We start from the raw sequence: 17973 nt of genomic DNA on the forward strand, positions 1-17973 counted from the left end.
CAGGGGGTTCTATAGAGAACGTTTTCATATTCAAGGGTTTTATCTAAAACCCACGCTTTTTATATTCCAAGAATTTCATCCAGAACTCACCTAGAGGGTTCTAGCACAAACATTTTTATATTCAAAATGTTCTATCTATATATAAGTTTAATCTTATACATGTTTACACTTCAGGGGTTTTATCTAGAACCCACCCAGGGGGTTTTTCTATTTCAAATGCTGTATCTATAACACATTCTGAGGGTTCTACAGATAACCTTTTTATATTCCAGGGGTTTATCTAGAACACATACAAAGGGTTCTAGCATGAAAATTTTTATATTCCAAGTCTTCTATATAGCACACTTAGGAGGTTCTACCGGAAACTACTTTATACTGCACAGATTTAATCTAACACATTCAGGGGGTTTTATAGAGAACCTTTAACACTCCAAGGGTTTAATCAATCACATTCAGGGGTTCTACAGAGAACCATTTTATACTCCTATAAGGTTTTTATCACTTTCTATCTGGAACGTGTTTTAACCCACAGTAGATTTTCTCGATTCACTGCTACAAATTGAGCTCGGAGCTGCAGTAACATTTTCCCGACTAACATTTGGCAAATATTTAAAAGCTGCAGACACGTCCAGACTCTGGGACTGAAATGAGTTGGACTTTAGTTTAGTGCTGAATGCTGTGGACAAAGAAAAGAAATAATGGTTTCATTTCAGTGAGAGACTAGAAGAGACACTGGTGGAGAGGAATGATGCTGTGTTTGATCAACTGATCAACCAGTAATTCTCTCCATGCTGCCGGGACTCAGAGAGGAAACACCATCGACTGTCAGTGCAGCACACATCATCTCTTTTGTGACGCTGTCGAGTCAGAAAAGCAGAATTAGTTTCAAAGCGGAGATTTTATCTTTTCAAGCCAATTAAGACAGAAAATGACATGAGATTCAGCTCAATGGCTGCTGCGGCCGCCTATTGGCCAGACCGTTTCTGACGTCATTGAGCTGTGGTCAGGGAAAAAGAGACTGGATTTTTCCTCAGGATGTTGAACAGGACAGCACAGGCTGAAATTACACTGCAGCATCACTCCCATATTCATCCTGCTGGAGTATCTAAGACATCAACATCAACAAAAACACACACCTTACACAACAGCCGGTTCTTAAGAACTTACACGTTCACTTCAGTCTGATTAGCAAATTTCATTTTCCACAAACAGATTATCTGAACCACGAAACAGTGAAACAGATGATGATCAAATACAAGAGGAATGTGTTTATCCATCTACCTCACACATCTGCACACACACACTCTGAGAAAGAAAGATCATAAATAGAACCATGAAAGGTTCTCTGAGTCGTCCCCATAGGAGAACCCTGGCTTTCCACCCAGAACCCTCACTGGGGGTTCCACCCAGAACCTTTCCACCTTCTAAGAGTGCTAGCAAGGACACATTCGGGGGGTTCTACAAAGAAGGGTTTTATCTAAAACCCACCCAGAGGGTTCTAGTGTTAACATTTTTATACTCCAAGTGTTCTATCTATAACACACTAAGGAAGTTCTGCAGAGACTATTTTTTATTTTCCATGGGTGTTTATCTAGATCATATTCAGGGGGTTCTACAACTGACCTTTTTATATGCCTAGGGTTTTATCTAGAACCCACCCAGGAGGTTCTACAGAGAATGTTTTTATGTAAGAAAATAATCTAACACATTCAGGGGGTTCTATGGAGATGTAGCTCAGAGGTTTTTATCTAGAACCTACCCAGGGGGTTCTAAACATTTTTATATTCCAAGTGTTCCATCTATAGCACACTCAGGGTGCTCCACAGTGAAGCTTTTCAGATTTCAAGGGTGTTCCCAGGGTGTTTATCAAGAAAACACTCAGGAAGTTCCACAGGTAACATTTGTATATTCCAAGGTTTTTATCCAGAACCAAGAGGTTATAACAAGAACCTTTCTATATTCCAAGGTTTTCTCTAGAGCCCACCCAGGAGGTTCTACCAAGAAACTTTTTATATTCCAAGGGAATAGACCCTTGGAATTAGATTAAAACATTCAGAGGGTTCAACAGAAAATCTATTTATATATCGAGGGTTTTATCTAGAACACACTCAGGAGATTCTACTGAGAACCTTTTTATATTCCAAGGCTTTTATCTAGACCCCACACTGGGGTTCTATCTAGAACGCTTATATTTTATGGTGCAAAGAAGCCTCGACAGAAGAGTTCTACCAAAAAAGTTCTTTGAATGAAAAGGGTTCTCAATAGAACCCTTAGTCTTATAAAGATCCCTTGACAAACCCTGTCTTCAAACAAGGGTTCTTCAGAAGCAAATGGTTCTGGGTAGAACTTAAGTTCCCTCTTGGATCCCTTATTTCTAAAAGTGTTTCCTGCTTGTTGCACATTAGAGTGGGGTTGAAATGAACACTCCCAGTACTCCCAGTATGATGAGTTCTACTGGTGAGTTTCAGAGGAAAAGGAAAAGGGCCTGTCAGCTGAGCAGGACATGCGTGAGGTGATTAGCGCAGAGCTGGTATCTCGTCAGGGAACGGAGCTTCCTCTTTAAGGTCACAGCTGTGCAGAGAACCATTTTTTGAACATCCCAACAGGCCAGCGAGGAGGATGGCACCCGGCCACCCAGTAGCCAATTGGAGAAGCTGAATGCTGCGAAAAATAGTCCGCAATCCCCTGATCGGCAGACTGAAATATCTGTGTTACCACCACACTATTTATAGGCTTCATTCTAGGTTTAGAAACCAGAGCGACACTTCTGTCCAATCAAATGCCTGGTTCACTGCAACTTTACTGATCTGAGCCCTGCAGCAATGGAAGATGGTCAAAAACTAGTGAGAAAATTCAAACTGTGGAATTATTTTAGAAACGATTAAAAAGCAATACACCCACTAACACTGTATGCTCTGTATAAGCCACTGTGAAATATGGTGTGACTTTAAAAACCTACACTTTTAGCATCCTCATCATGGACTAAATCCCTCTCTGAGGTGCCAGAATGATATTAAAGAATAAGTCTGGTGATATTCTATATCAGTGTTCCCTAAACCTTAAAAATGACAAACCATCGTGACCCAATTCAAAATATGTACGTCCATGCACTCCACCTGTTTTCACAAGGTTGAACCGATTTTTCAACTCGCGATCAATGTGGCTGCTAATTGATTGGTTGTTTGTTCCATAAAATGTCACAAAAAGTCCAAATCCAAGATGATGTCCTCAAATGTCTTGTCCACAACTCAACGATATTCATAAATCTTAAATGTGCAGAATTTCTTCCATAATCTTTTACTTATTTAGCGACCCAAATAAAAGCTCCCTTGCCCCACCTGTGGGTCACGACCCAGTGTTTGGGAGTGACTGTTCCATATTATATCATATCTGTATTGCCTGTGTATCAAAAACCTGATATTTTACAGGTTCCATTAATATAATGACTCTGGGCACAACCTCTTGTAAGTCAGTGTTACATACACTGTCCAAAAAATGGAAAAACTCACTAGCGCACCAAATCCACAGCAGAAAGTAGTCCCCAATAAATGAACCATTAACTCCTGTTTGACTAACATTTGCTAAAAAAAACACTGTCCAGCTGCTCTATGAAATTATTGAAAATTATTAACTGCTAAACAATGAGAATATGTATTTGTATATTTATGACCTCCTTTTGAAGCTTTATATCTTTGGTAGCAACGTATGAAAAGTATGTGCCTGTTGGTCTTTTTATGGTACGTGTTGACAATAACAAAAATAACAGAATATGGCAGCCATATCTTTAAAATCCTCTGAAGTTTGATAAATTGCACTTTTCCATGTTTACTTGAAGAGTGGAATTATTCTGTGATTTTGTCATAAATTCTCTGCAAGGTTATGTTTTTATCAGTCATTATTTTAGTCACTTCATTTTCACACCTTTAAAGGAGCAACATGTAGCAACTGCACATGCAAAAAGGAGTACTGCAATTCAAGGAGTGAGTTGGAGCTATAGACTGTGTATAAAACAGGTTGGAATCCTATTAAATATAGGATCTATGGTTGAAGAAAGTTGTTTTCTCCAGCTCCTCCCCAGATATGGGAAAACTCTGCAGGCTGCAGAAACACCGCAGGGGCACAGGATGCGCACAACGTCGTAAACTGACATTATCAAGCTACAACGAGTCCTCCACTGTAAGTTGATCAGCTGTTTATAACTGTCAGTTCTACGGGTGCAACGGATCAAAAAAACTCACGGTTCGGATCGTATCACGGTTTTGAGTTATGGATCGGATCATTTTTCGGATCAGCAAAAAAGAAAAAAGTGGTGGGATTAGGGTTAAATTATTTTAAAAATGCACTTGTCTTTGATCTTTGTCTGTCTGTAATTATCACCATAGTTATGTAATGTAATAATAATGATAATACTAATAATGTTAAAAACTTCAAACTTATACAGTGCTGTACTATGTATATACTATACATATATTAGATCATTATACACTGTACAGTATAATACACAACTACGCTCTATAGTCTGGTTCAATGTCCCGCCTACAGCACAGCACATCTGATTGGTTAGAAGTCATGATCAATCAATCAATCAGCAGACACACTGTGTCACAGACGGGGCGAGACAGAGCTGCACCAGTGAGGAGCTGTGTAGAAGTTAAGACAGCTGATATCACCAAAGTTTTATGATCTGTTTCTTTGGTGATAGCATAGTTACATCAGTGAAAAAAATTATGGTCTGGATTTCACTCAAGGTGATGTGACGGCTTTTAAATCAGAGATGCGCTGCACACAGCAGCATCTGTCCTGTCTGTTCACTGCAACTCTGCATTGAGATTTTGAGTATTATAACTTATACAAAAGCAACAGTGACAGTAAAACTATGATGCTCACATGTGGTCCACGGATCACACACGTGTCGAACCATAGAGGGCGATCCGTATGGGACACGGGTCAACTGCGATCCGTTGCAGCTCTAGTCAGTTTTCTGTCAATGTTAAGTTCAACCCATTATCATGAAAACAAAAGCCCACTGCTCTGAAAATACACTCTGGAGTTGGAGTTCAGGGTCTTCCTGTCTCACTGCCTGCCAAACTCTATGAACATTTTGCTCAGTTTAACTGTAATAAACATCTACTCCTTCTACAAAGTTACTGAGGATTTCTTATGACTCATAAACAGACACTTAATCATTTGGTGAACATTCAGCATTAATTAGAACTCTAATTAATGTAAACAGGCAAACTAAAAGTAATTCCAGTCTGGAATATAAATTTGAAAAGGGGACATCACAGCTGAATGTTGTTGTCAAAGAAGCAAGTATTTCAGATGAGTGTGTTTCTTTTATCTCTGATGACGCATCCTTTGATCATTTAAAATATATTACAGATTTCTCCTGTATTTGAACATTTTAACTGTCTTGACACAATCTCAAAACATGAGGAGCAACTGCTCAAAATGTATCTTCGGTCATCAGTATTATCAAGGTGTTGCAGAAACACTCACTCTGTCTTGTGTTTTGCAGAGTATATGCAATAACCTCCTGCACATTTACATAAATACAAATGAGTGTGGAGAAGACAGTGACTGTCACTGCAACATGCCCAACAACTGACACAAGGTCTTGTACAGAGCCTGTGGTGTTTGTCCTGTTGCAACACTTGTACAACCACTTCAACCAGTGCAACACTTCAAATGAACAGAATATGTTGGTTGAGCAACTAAACTATGTAACAACGTGTCACGATGAGCAATGAGTGAATAGAGTCGAATGCTGCGTGCTGTGGCTGGGAGACTGCTGGGTGATCTGGGACAGTATTTACTATGAGCTTTTCAAAGTGCGGTAGTCGAATACAGTGCTAATGCCAAATTGAAATGGTAACACTAACCAGGGTTCAGTGTTCATGTTAAATGTTGAACTGTGAGTTAGTTTAGTCAGAAATCTACTGACCCAAAGTCTATTTCTACTTGCCCTTGTTCACTTTTATTTGTTAGCAGTTCTCAAATAAGAACTAAGACGTTAAGAAGTTAAATGTCATGTTTAATCTGGGGCTGCAACATCTATTAAATGTCAGAAGATGGTGAAAAATGTCCATCCCATTTGTTTAAAGTCCAAGGAGATGTCTTTAAATGTCTCATTTTGTCAGTTTAAAACCCAAAGATACTCGGTTTAATATGATAATAAATGAGGAAAAGCAGGAAATCTTCATACTGATGAGGCTGAAAACAGCATTTTCTGATATTGCTGCATTAAAAATTACTGGATTTAATAGACCAACATGGCATTTTAGTTGCTCTGGACTGTAAAGCACCCTGAGGCACATTATGATTTGTGATATTGGGTTATATAAAACATATTCTATATCAACAGACACAAATGTACCTGTTAAAATGGCCATTCCTCACCATCATAGAAATTATGCAATCATTTCAACAATGAAAGAGTCAGCTGGCTGGTTACTTAAAAGGCACATTAAACTTTTTTTAAGCACATGTCCAGTCAGTTGCCAGACATGACATTTTACTTGCCCTGGGCAACCAGACAGTCCTTATTGTTCACTCCTGCTGACCACATGGTTAGTACAGCTTACAGTCAAACCAGTGGCTGCTTCAATATACAGTTTCAGAAACAGTTGAAAAATGAGTCACTAGTTTGAAAACATTACAAAGTACTAAAGCTGTAATCATGAATCAATTATTAAATGAATCACCAACTGTTTAGAATCAAATAATTTCTTAAAAACTTTTTTAAGAAAAATGTCACAATTCTCTTTTTTTCTCGTTTCCCACTGCTTAAATGTGACTACGTCATCTTGGGCTTTGAATAACACTGATCAACATTTTTCACCATTTTCTGTCATTAAGTCAGATTAATTGTCTATGAAAATAATTCATTACAACACCTTTCTGAAAATTTGGCAGCCCTACTTGACCTATACTGAAACTCTGTCAACGCCTTTACATGATTTGATTTAAAAAAAAAAAATAGCTAAACATTTCAAACACCATCATACATCTTACTTTATGTTGTATTTATTCATCTTTATTTCATTTTACATTACTATTAAATGTATTTACTTATTTTCTGACTAACTTGTCGACTACCTTCTCCTTTTGAATAGCTTCTCAGGGAGGGGATCTGGAGCCATGTGTGTTTGTGTGTTCTGTATGTCATGTTAAATCTGAAATTTGAAAATAAAATATTTAAATAATATTTATCTAAAAAAAAAAGAATAATTGTTAGTTGCAGCCCTATTACTAATTTTACTGTGAAACCTGTAACTGGTGTTGAATTTGGATTAATGATTTTTTTGTTCATGAAATAATAATCAAATACAGTCAATAAGAGAATAAAATAATTGTTGTGTCTCTTCATGTTATTTTGTATTTGGACAGTTTTTTTTGTTGCTTGTTTTTGAACAGGTTTACTCATCACCTCCTAACACATGACTTTTCTAGTATTTACTTATTTGTCAAGGCACTAATGAGGAGCACAAGATAACTTTACATACAGCTTATTATTCTGCACAAACAGCTTTTAGATGACCTGGAGTTCACTTCATGGTATGCCCTGCAGACACAGCCCAAACACAAACACTTCAGAGTGCACATCTCCTGAGCAGGCCGGACCGTGTTGTTAGCAGAGCGGCCGGGCAGCAGACGGCAGCGACGTTGCGTTAGAGGCCCGGTGACTCAACAGCATCTAAGCATGAGGGCAATGATGGTGAGTGACAGCTGCAGAGGTGGGAGGGAGGAAGGCAACACAAGTGACAAGCTCCAACAGGATCACAGCTCCTTTGAAGGCAGCTGGGCAGGCACACACAGAGAGCCCACTGAAGAGAGAAGTGACTCAACACCCCAAGGACTTCAAATTACTTCTCTACAACTTTAACTCTCCTTTCTCAGCCCACACAACTGCAACACTGTTACCACAATTTAACTCTCAACTGGACACTTCTCAGAACAAGTGAGAGTTAAGTGGAAGCTGCTGATTGAAGGAGTGTTCTGCAGTGTGAAGGAGGAGGAGGAGGAGGAGGAGGAGCAGGAAGCAGCAGAACGTCTCTTGTATTTCAAACGCGAGAGTGAGTAAGTCAGGCGGCTTTTATGTCAAGTTGCAGAACAGGAAGAGAAACAACAGTGAGTGAGGAAGTTGTAATCATTATTCGTGGCACAAACCAGAGTGAGGAAAGTTCAGAAAGGTTGCATAATTTACCCGGGATGGTTTTACCTGCTACTCACAAGCATTAACGTCAGACACTCCTGGGATTTCATCAGTGACCTTTTAGGTGTCAGAGGTATTGCATTCACATTTATGGAAAACAGACTCACATGTCTAATAATCAAATCAATAAAATCACTAAATTGCCTTAATGTCAGACACATCAATGAGGCCCTATGGAGCTGGTGTCCACAACGCTCACAAGTTTGTCTTGTCCCGTCCACGTTGGACAGATCATCTAAGAAAGTGATTTATTTAATCTGAGTTCTAATCAGAGTTTAGTAAAACTAAGTTTAAAATGAGTGATTGCATGTTTAAAATCTGTTGCACAGTTCAAAGTTAATTTGAGTTTAATAATTCCAAGTATAGTGATGTGATCCAGTTTTATAATGCAGAGATGCTTGCTTAACCAAATTTACATAAATAAATAAATAAATGAAATTGCATCACAATGAAGTGATAAAAAGCAGAGCTAGAAAAAGCAAACAAAAAATACATTGTTTACTGGCCAGGAAAAGTAAATTTTAAAAAGTTACATCAGTTACTACTATAAAAAGTAAATAAAAATGTATATTGTTTGCTAGCTAGAGAAAAGCAAATTAAAAAGTTGTGTTGTTTGCTAACTAGCTAAAAAAGAAATAAGTATTGTTATTATATGTTGTTGTATTGATTTATTAACTAATTGACTGATTACATTTATTTGATGATAAACATGTTGGACATTGCACAGCAATCATTACATCCATTAAAAATCACAGTATAAAAACACAATAAAGTCAGAAGGCTTATTTCCACTGTGGTCCTCTGCTACAACACATTACAAAACAACAACAACAACAAAACAACAACAAGACAGCAAGTGAAGGAAATACAATCAACATATAGCAGCTAGCTACCTTAAAGTGTAGGTGTACAGTGTACAGTGTACAGTGTACACTGTAAAGTGTTTTTAAAGTTAAACTGTTTGGTAGTTGGCTGAAAAAGAAAAAAGCTAAATGGTTTGCTAGCTAGCTAAAAAGCTAGTTAGCCTACTTAGCCTATGCAGAGAATGACTTTGCTCAATACATTATATTAAAGTTTTCAAACTTAAAAGTTTTAAAAATGAAACCTTCTGAAGTCTTAAGTTTAAAGCTGACACTGAATCATAGTTTGAATTTAAATTTAAAGTTTTGGGGCCACAGAATTCAATTGTAGAGTCTGAGTAGAAACTAAACTGAGGTTTAAATTGAATTGAGGTATGAACTGAATCTAGTTTAAACGTTTAGTGTAACATTAATCATAGTTAAAGCATGAATTAACTGTTGGTGGAAGCAGCCACAGTATGTAGCATTGGACAGTGTATCATTATGATGTCATGACGTGCACTGAGAGGCTGTTTAACCTGAATATGTTGCACAATTGTTCTTTCCTGGAGGGAGTGTCAACAGACACAACCAAGACTAATTCAGTTGGCTCTCAAGCAGAAAGAATGATTTATTTAACACACTTTGATTAATAATGTGACTGATAAAACAAGAGATTAAAATTCAAAAGTATGAAGAAGTTCAACTTTGACTGTCAGTAATTTGTAGGACTATAAAGCACAAAATTCACTTAAATGTCAAGAAAATAAGAGGAATCAATAAATGAACAGCTCTTGTGACACTCCTTCAACTGTACATCAGCTGCTTTGAACAAATTGCTCTGTAGGTCCAACCTGGCAACAAAAAAGTTGATTGCTCATGAGGACAATATGCTCTTTTACTGACACTTTGTGAAACTGAACGCACTACGCCTTTGAAATCGGGGTTGTTTGAGTGCACAGGACACAATCATCAAGAACCACAAGCTGTAACAGCACAAACATTCTTGGTGCACCCACACACAGAGTGTGTGTGTGTGTGTGTGTGTGTGTGTGTGTGTGTGTGTGTGTGTGTGTGTGTGTGTGTGTAAGAGGCCTGTGACTTCCTCTACTACATCAGAACCAACTATTTCACAATGAAAGTGATAAACTGTCTTGTAAATGGAGCTGCTTGTTGTTCTTAACAGTAACGCAGCTTCATTTCTTCAGTGTGAGTGTGTATGTGTGTGTGTGTGTGTGTGTGTGTGTGTGTGTGTGTGTGTGTGTGTGTGTGTGTGTGTGTGTGTGTGTGCGTGTGCGTGTGTGAGTGTGTGTGTGTGTGTGTGTTGAAAAATAAAGGAGCTGTTCGTGGACCATAAATGAAAGGTGTGAATAAAAGGTCAGCCCGCCACCTCTGTTCTGCAACACACACTTCTTTGTAGAAACGACTGTCCAGATGTGGCAGCTAAGCTCATTTACCAATGGGATCAAAAACTGTGACGCTGCTCGCTGGGGTTTTACTGACACAGCACATGAAAGCACCGACATACCGTCAGAAAGACAAGACACCTCTCACCTGCCTTCACTTACAGAGCTCCACTGAAGGCAACATGTGAGGAGCTTTCATTTAACTATAAGCAAGAATCTAAAGAACAAGTTCAAAGCACAAGTTGAATCTCTTCCTAATAAGACAAAAGTGCAAAAACTTGAGCTTCTGCCATCTAAGACTAAATAATGAGGCAGTTCAGCTTTAAAGGAGAAGTATGTAACATGATAGATGGGTAATAAATCATAAAATTACATCAGGGATGAAGTAAATATGCTAAGTAGAAATACTAGCTTCTCTGACACTACAACTGTCTGGTCTCCTTTAAACTTTCCATTCTGTCTGTTTGCCTGTTTTACACCTGTTTTTCAACCAGTGATCAATCTGGCGATCAAATCAAATAGTTGTTTGGTCCATAAAATGTCACAAAATAATGAAAATCAATTAATTAATCCTGTCACAATCTTGTCACTTGAAAAATAGGTCCAAACGTGAAAAGCATAAGGTCATGTGCTCCACTTGTTTACACATGTTTGGACCTACCTAGCAATAACTTTTCCATTAATGGATAAGTTATTTGGTCCAGAAAATGTTGAAAAATGTTGATCAATGTCCAAAATGACGTCCTTAAATGTCTTGTTTCATCCACAACTCAAAGATATTCAGTTTACTGTCAGAGAGAAGTAAAGAAACCAGAAAATATTCACATTTAAGAAGCTGAAATCAAAGAATTTAGGCAATTTTCTGATTAATCGATTATCAGAATAGCTGCCAAATAATTAAAAAGTTGCCATCAAATCGTTTAATCAACAAATCACTGCAGGTCTACACTGTCTGATACACATCGCCACAAAAATCAGACCTTTAACATGTTTTTCAATGAAAATGAGAAAAATAATGTAAAAATGATCATTCCCTCTAATATCGCAAATCATATCACAATTGCAATATCAGTAAAATTAATCGCAAATAGATATGTTTCCAAAATAGTTTAGCCTTAATGTTAAAGTTAATGCTGAATGTTCACAAAATGAGTCAGTGTAGAGAGGTCTGCGATAAGGGGGGAAAATATTCTGCCTTGTTTGAAAACCAATCACAAACATTTTGGGCGGAGCTAAGCCCAGGACACAGTGATGGTGCTGCTGCAAAATAGTGTTGAGGGAGAACTTGTTTTGGTGGAACATTTGCACCTCGGGAGGCACGCTCCAGATTAAAATGACAACATCACTGCTAACAGCTGTTAGCTTGTTTACATTCATAGTATTAGCATTCCAGGCGCTAATTAGCCATTTTCAGCACGTAGGTTGCAGCTCCGAGGTTTTTTGTTGTTTCTCAGGGACTTAGACAAAACATAGACATAGATGCCACAATGCCGCTTGGAGCAAGCGACCAATTGAAAGACGTATACCTGGAGTGTGCACCTGGTGAGTCAAGCTAGCCAGTTAGCAGCAACAAGTCAGGCAATTAAAACAGCCTAAAGCCGGAGGTCTTCCACATACTTTCCAGACCTGGAAGCTGCAGGTAGAGTAACAAACATAGCTGCTAACTAGCAATGTTAGCTTTTCACAGCAAAGCTCTGCTGTGAAAAGGAAGATGCTATAGCAGCATCACAAAAACAGGGACTTTTTATTTCTTTTTTGTGGTAGCAAATAACACATGTCCTTTCAGTAACTATTATACTACAATCTGAGCTGATCTACACAGTGGATGGCTGATGGAAGTAAAATAACTGCACATTAATTCATGCACAAATATAACAAATATAATCAATGTATCGCCGAGCCCTAAGAAGCAGATGTTTAGAACACTTAAATTGAAAAAAATGTTAACAGAGTCTGGCAGGCAGTCACTCAACACACACTCCAGAGTGTGTTTAACTCCACTCGTTGTGTATAATGTTGAGCTTGTCTTGCGCTCGTGTAGACTGTAAAATATAAATAACTGGGAAGACTTAAAATTTCAAGGCAACACACTGCTCAAAGTCTTACATTTTGAAATAAAGTTTAAGAAGTTTTGTTGACCTATAATCTTTAGCTGAGATAATTTACTTTTCTTCTTTAGATAAACTTGAATCTCTCAGTTTTACAAACTTTTAGTGTATGAAAAATTAAATAATATTAATTGAAAATATTCACCTTTCACTTCAGTGAATTTGATCAATACTTTTGAAATACAACGTTTTGAGTTTCTAATATTCAAAGCTTTAAGTTTATCTAAGGAAGAAAAGTAAATTATCTTAACAAAAGATCAGTAGTTCAAAACTCACAAATCTAATGCAGTCCATTGCCTTGAAGTTTTCTCAACTTTTAATTTTTAGAATGCAGTTTATTATGAAAAAATGTTTTACTTTTATGATTTATCATTTTTATGAATTACTATTTTCCCCATTTTCTGTATATAGTTTTTTTTTGTGTTTTTGGCTTTTGTGAGTAACAGAAAGGGAACTACAACTGACATCTCATTATACAACCTTATATAACCTCTCATTATAAATTAACCTTGTAAAAACTAACAGTGAGCTACAGACAAAAGGAAACAATGCATATTTTAAAATAATTGTCAGACTCTTGGTTCAAGCTGAGGTCCCTCCTTTCACTGAACAGGCTGCCAATCATACTTGAGGGAAACAACTTGTTTCAATGTATATTATGAACATGTATTAAACAGGGATTCAACCTATTTAATATAGTGTCTATGGCTCAAACTCATATATTGCTCCTTTAAGTTTGAATGGATGTTGCCGTGTACACCAACATAAGAATTAAAGCCCACAACCAGGACAAAACAGCTGACCTCAAAGCGGTGTAACCACATTTTCAAGTTATCTACAGGAGTAATGATGATCATCATGTTTTAATTGTGGGGTTGATTAGACAGCTAACAGCTAACAGACAGTTCTCAGATGTTTCTAGAAACCAGCAGTGATTAAACTCCCTCATCCATCCATCCATCCCACAGATGCAGAGTGCAAAACCTCCCCAGCAGTCCCACGGAGGAGGAGGAGGAGTGTGATGTCACATCGGCATGTCAGCGCCTCCTCCTGCAGACACTCAGAGCAGTGTGTTGGCGGTGAAGATCATGTCAATTTCACCTCCTTTTTGCCTCCTCTTGTCCGACCTCAGATGCACACTGAGTGTGTGAGCGCAGCCGCACAGTGAGGATGTTGTTTGTGGACATGTTGATTTAGGTTAATGATCCGGCTGATAATGAGATCCCGCTAACTATGCCTCAGAGTCAAACACTGTGCATGCATGTCAGTGGGAGCAGTGAGCTGAGCTGAGCTGAGCGTACCACCCGCAAACAGCTTTGAACGGACTCTCCCTGGAACAAAACACCAAAACTCTCACACTCACAGAGTCCTTGCAGTCAACTACAAAGTCTGCGGTTTGTGAGCAGAGGGGAAGGAGCCGTTTTGCAGCCGTATATCACTCTGTAATGACGTGGACTAACACAGTCAACAAACTCAAGCTAATTTCATGCTGATTTTTCTCCTTTTTTGGCTCACTGAGTGGATGACCCCCTATACATTCAGCTCCCAAAAGGGAAAAAGGGCATCCCCCTCCCTCCCTCCCTCCAGCATTTGTCTGCTCTGCGCTGCTCGCAACAAGGCAGGAAGTTCACAGCTAAAAGCGAAAGAGATGTTATCTGTGGCAAGACGTCGCTTTTTTTCCATGAAGTCATCATGAGCCCCTGGGTAGAGTGGCTGGCTTGCAACAAAAGGGCCACTGTTTGACTGGCACAATGTGCCGCTCTGCTCCACAGCTTGGCCACACATGCAAATGACAGGCCAGGAGGGAAAGGTGTGGCGGTGTCAGGTCCGAGCTCGGCATGAAAATACCCGTCAAGCTCACACCAGCTGGGAGTAAAAGATGGTGCAGGCTTCAGGGGGGGCCCTCTGCTGCATGAGCCACACTGCTCAACAGAAGGTAGGGCTGGGTACCGTTTAAAAAAAACACATACCAGCACCCTTACAGTGATACAGATACCAGCAGAGTTCTTCATTTCATACTTATGCCCCTTCTTCTTTCTTTCAATGCCCATCATGTGAATGGAGTTATTCCTGAAATAATCCTTCTGCATTTTATGCATTTATTTTTCACCCCTTCTCTATTTTATTTTTTTTATTCTAAACTTACTCTGTGACAGAAAACATACTGGTCCATGCTATTATAATTATTTTTGTTTCAAAATAATTTTTTTATGAAAATTTTGGTCCCAGGTTTCCATCAAATCCATCACATTTATTACAAAAACCTGATTTAATCAGGCATAAATTTGTTAGCTATACCCTGAGGACCCCTGTCTCACTTCCTGGTTTCAAAAAGGCGGGAACACTGCTTTCTTTTTGCTTTTAGACATTTCATTGAATAATATTGCTATGAGATGTGTCACAACCATAACATGTCAACTCTGTAGTCCTTCTAAATCAAAGCCAAATAAGAATTATGGTTTTAAAATGTGTATTTTGATTAGCATTAAGAGAACTCTGAGACACTTTAAAAAAATAAAATGGCTGCTCACTACGACTATGTCAACTCCAAAGATTTTCCATCTGATGAGAAAAACCAAAACCCCCTCAAATATGATTTTATCCCAGTTCTGAAGAATAAGTGTTTTATCAAACACCATAGATATGTAGCCAGACATTTCAAATGTTTTGATGGCATCTGAGATAACTTTGTTATGATTTGATGCTGTACAAATACAACTTAATTGAATTTGTGTACTCTGAACTGCCAACTCAAATACACGGAGCTCGACTTCACCACACCACAGACTGTATGAGCTGTAGCTGCTGGAGCAGCGGGCCAGTCATATGTCACATTAAATCAAACAACGCTTTTGGTGTGTGGCTGCAAGAAAAAAATAAAAGTAGTAATTTTTTCCTAGATCTGGGAACCAAAAGAATCGAATGCAGGTATCGTTTGCACAGAGAAGTTTTGATACGGCTTGGTACTTGGCTTTAGTCGATGCCTTCAAGGTATTGAGAGCCGATACACAGCATTAACAGGAGCTATAGTTTCACCTGAAAAACACCCAGGACTGCACAGTTAATCCAAATATTATAATGAAGTTCTGTAGCACTGCAGAGATGCCCTGATCTACAAATCTTATTCTCCAGGCATAAGAAAACATGTTTGTTTGTTTTTTGGTAAAGACTAGGGCTGTGTATTGGCAAAAATCTGATGACACAATATGTATCATGATACAGGATTGCCAGTCAGTATATTCCTATATATTGCGATACTGTAAGCAGGATAATATATTGCTATTTTTTAATCTAATTTTAGCGGTTGGGGGTTAAAGTTAACCACTGGCACAAATATTTGCATGAATCACGATATCATGATACAGTTTTTTGAGAATCGATGCATTATCACAATATATAATATCGCGATACTCCATATTTTCTGACACCCCTAGTACAGACCTCAACAAATGGAACATCAACATGATTTTTTTTCCAGTGAAAATGAAAATTATGATGCAAAAATTTTCACTGCAGCTACTTGTAAAATCTGCCAAAATAATCTCAATATATTTTTTTACCATAAAGTGCAGCTCTGAAGACACCTGATCAGTAGTAACTTGTGTAGAATCATTAAATTAATCAGCAACAATTTTGATTATTGATTAGTTTAGTTTGAGTATTTTTTAAAGAAAAGTCTAAATTCTCAGATTCCAGCTTCTAAAATGAGAATATTTTTTGGTTTCTCTCCTCTCTGACAGTAAACTGGGTATCTTCGGGTTGTCTGGGTTGGGTTGTCACATTGAGCTTTGGGAAACACAGATCAACATTTTTCACCATTTCCTCACATTTCAAAACAAACAACTATTAATCGATTCATCGAGAAAACAATCGACCATGGCAATAATTGGCAGTTACAGCCCTACTCTTGTATTGACAGTAGAGCTTTTCGATCTTCATCACTGTAAAATAATCTATTTGTAATGACTTCACATGTCTACTTCCCGGGGTTATCTGTGTAATTTGAACTGTAAAGTATAACAAGCCACGTGGAAAACAACTGTTGAAAGTGAAAACAGGTTGTTCAAGATTTTCTGTTTCATTATCTGAACCACCTCATCTTCTTCCACTCCAGCAGCCCTGAGCCTGCTCTGCTCTGCACTTCCTGATCCCTGCATGTCAGCCAGGGATGTCTGTCTTCACACACACACACACACACACTCCTGTGTCAATACTTAGTGAAGGAGGGCTGCAGGTTTGTTTTCCATGAGAATAAAGCCTTCTTCGGTGAACTGCTGTACTGTATGTGCCACTTGACACACTTTCAAACAGACCTGACATGACATGGTTAATATTCCAAACGATCAGAGTTGAATTAAATGAGTTTATCTGCCCTAATATAGCCCTTGTCCCAACTAGTGTGACATGCAGTGAGTGGTTCCAACACAGGCATGTGCATTAATGAATGTGCCATTCACATTTCCACTGACTGTGCGCCACAGGGAATATTATTGTTTTTTACGCGCACGGGCTGCAGCAGCCTGACACACAGTGGAGTAACAGGCACTAGTTGGATTTCCTGGCAGATGAATCGATGCAGGCTGGAACACAGCAGCTCTGAAGGTGTAAAATAATGCATCAAAGTACTCACCGTTCGGTCCATATTTCTCTAAATGGACTTTGACTTGCTCCAGAGTCAGCCCAGTGTTCTCGTTCACACCGAAGTTGTCTAAAACTTCAGTCGCAGATTTAGTGTGCGCATTTTCCATCTTGGCTTAGATGATCAGGTCGAAATGTAGTTGAGGAACATCTATTGTGGCACTCGGGAGGTGGGGAGGGAGTGAAGAAACAGCGGTAATTTCCTGAAGCAGAGGCGGTGAGTGTCTCACGGTGTCTCTCTGGTCTGTCTGTCTGTCACCTGTCCCCCTGGCCTGAAGAAAAACCTCCGGCTCCGCGCTACACACGCTGCTGCTGCTGCTCTGTTGATCGACTGCCGCTGCTACTTCATCTCCATCTGAAGGTGTGCTGTGTGTGTGCGCAAAGCGGACCGCCTCCTTCTCCGCGGCACGCCCCCCCGCGCTCCCATTGGCTGCTCGTACCTGAGCGGAGGCTTCAGCTGCCGCGTGCAGGCGCTTCAAACATCTTCCTTTGAAGCGGGAGGCAGCACGGAGCTCCGTCAGTGCTCGTGTCTGTCATCGTGCAGGTTGTTAACTCGGAGTCAGGTTAGAGTTAATGCTCTCACGTGACGTCATTTTATTGCTCCTTATAGAGAAATTATCTTTCCCCATGTTGACTTCATCACAATCAGCTGCACATCAGCGCCCCTGCAGCTTAAGGGGACACGGTGCCTTGCTCAAGGACGCCATTAAAACAGTAGGTTTACGACCTATCAGGTGTAAAATAACCTCTAATTTTGTAATAAAGGT

At 39.0% G+C, this 17973-nt stretch overlaps 1 protein-coding gene across 1 annotated transcript in view; it reads right to left on the minus strand.

Annotated features, from left to right (window-relative positions):
* The window catches only part of atp2a3 (ATPase sarcoplasmic/endoplasmic reticulum Ca2+ transporting 3), an 89957-nt gene extending 72380 nt beyond the window's left edge, over window positions 1-17577 (minus strand). The window contains exon 1 of the mRNA XM_084730470.1: window positions 17199-17577. Within this exon, the coding sequence (XP_084586596.1) occupies window positions 17199-17316 (118 nt within the window). The 5' untranslated portion in view covers window positions 17317-17577. The remainder of the gene's footprint in view (window positions 1-17198) is intronic.
* Window positions 17578-17973: the final 396 nt, after the last annotated feature.

This window comes from Lutjanus erythropterus, chromosome 11, assembly GCF_056507025.1.
Source record: "Lutjanus erythropterus isolate fLutEry1 chromosome 11, fLutEry1.hap2, whole genome shotgun sequence".
NCBI classification, from domain to species: Eukaryota; Metazoa; Chordata; class Actinopteri; order Lutjaniformes; family Lutjanidae; genus Lutjanus; species Lutjanus erythropterus.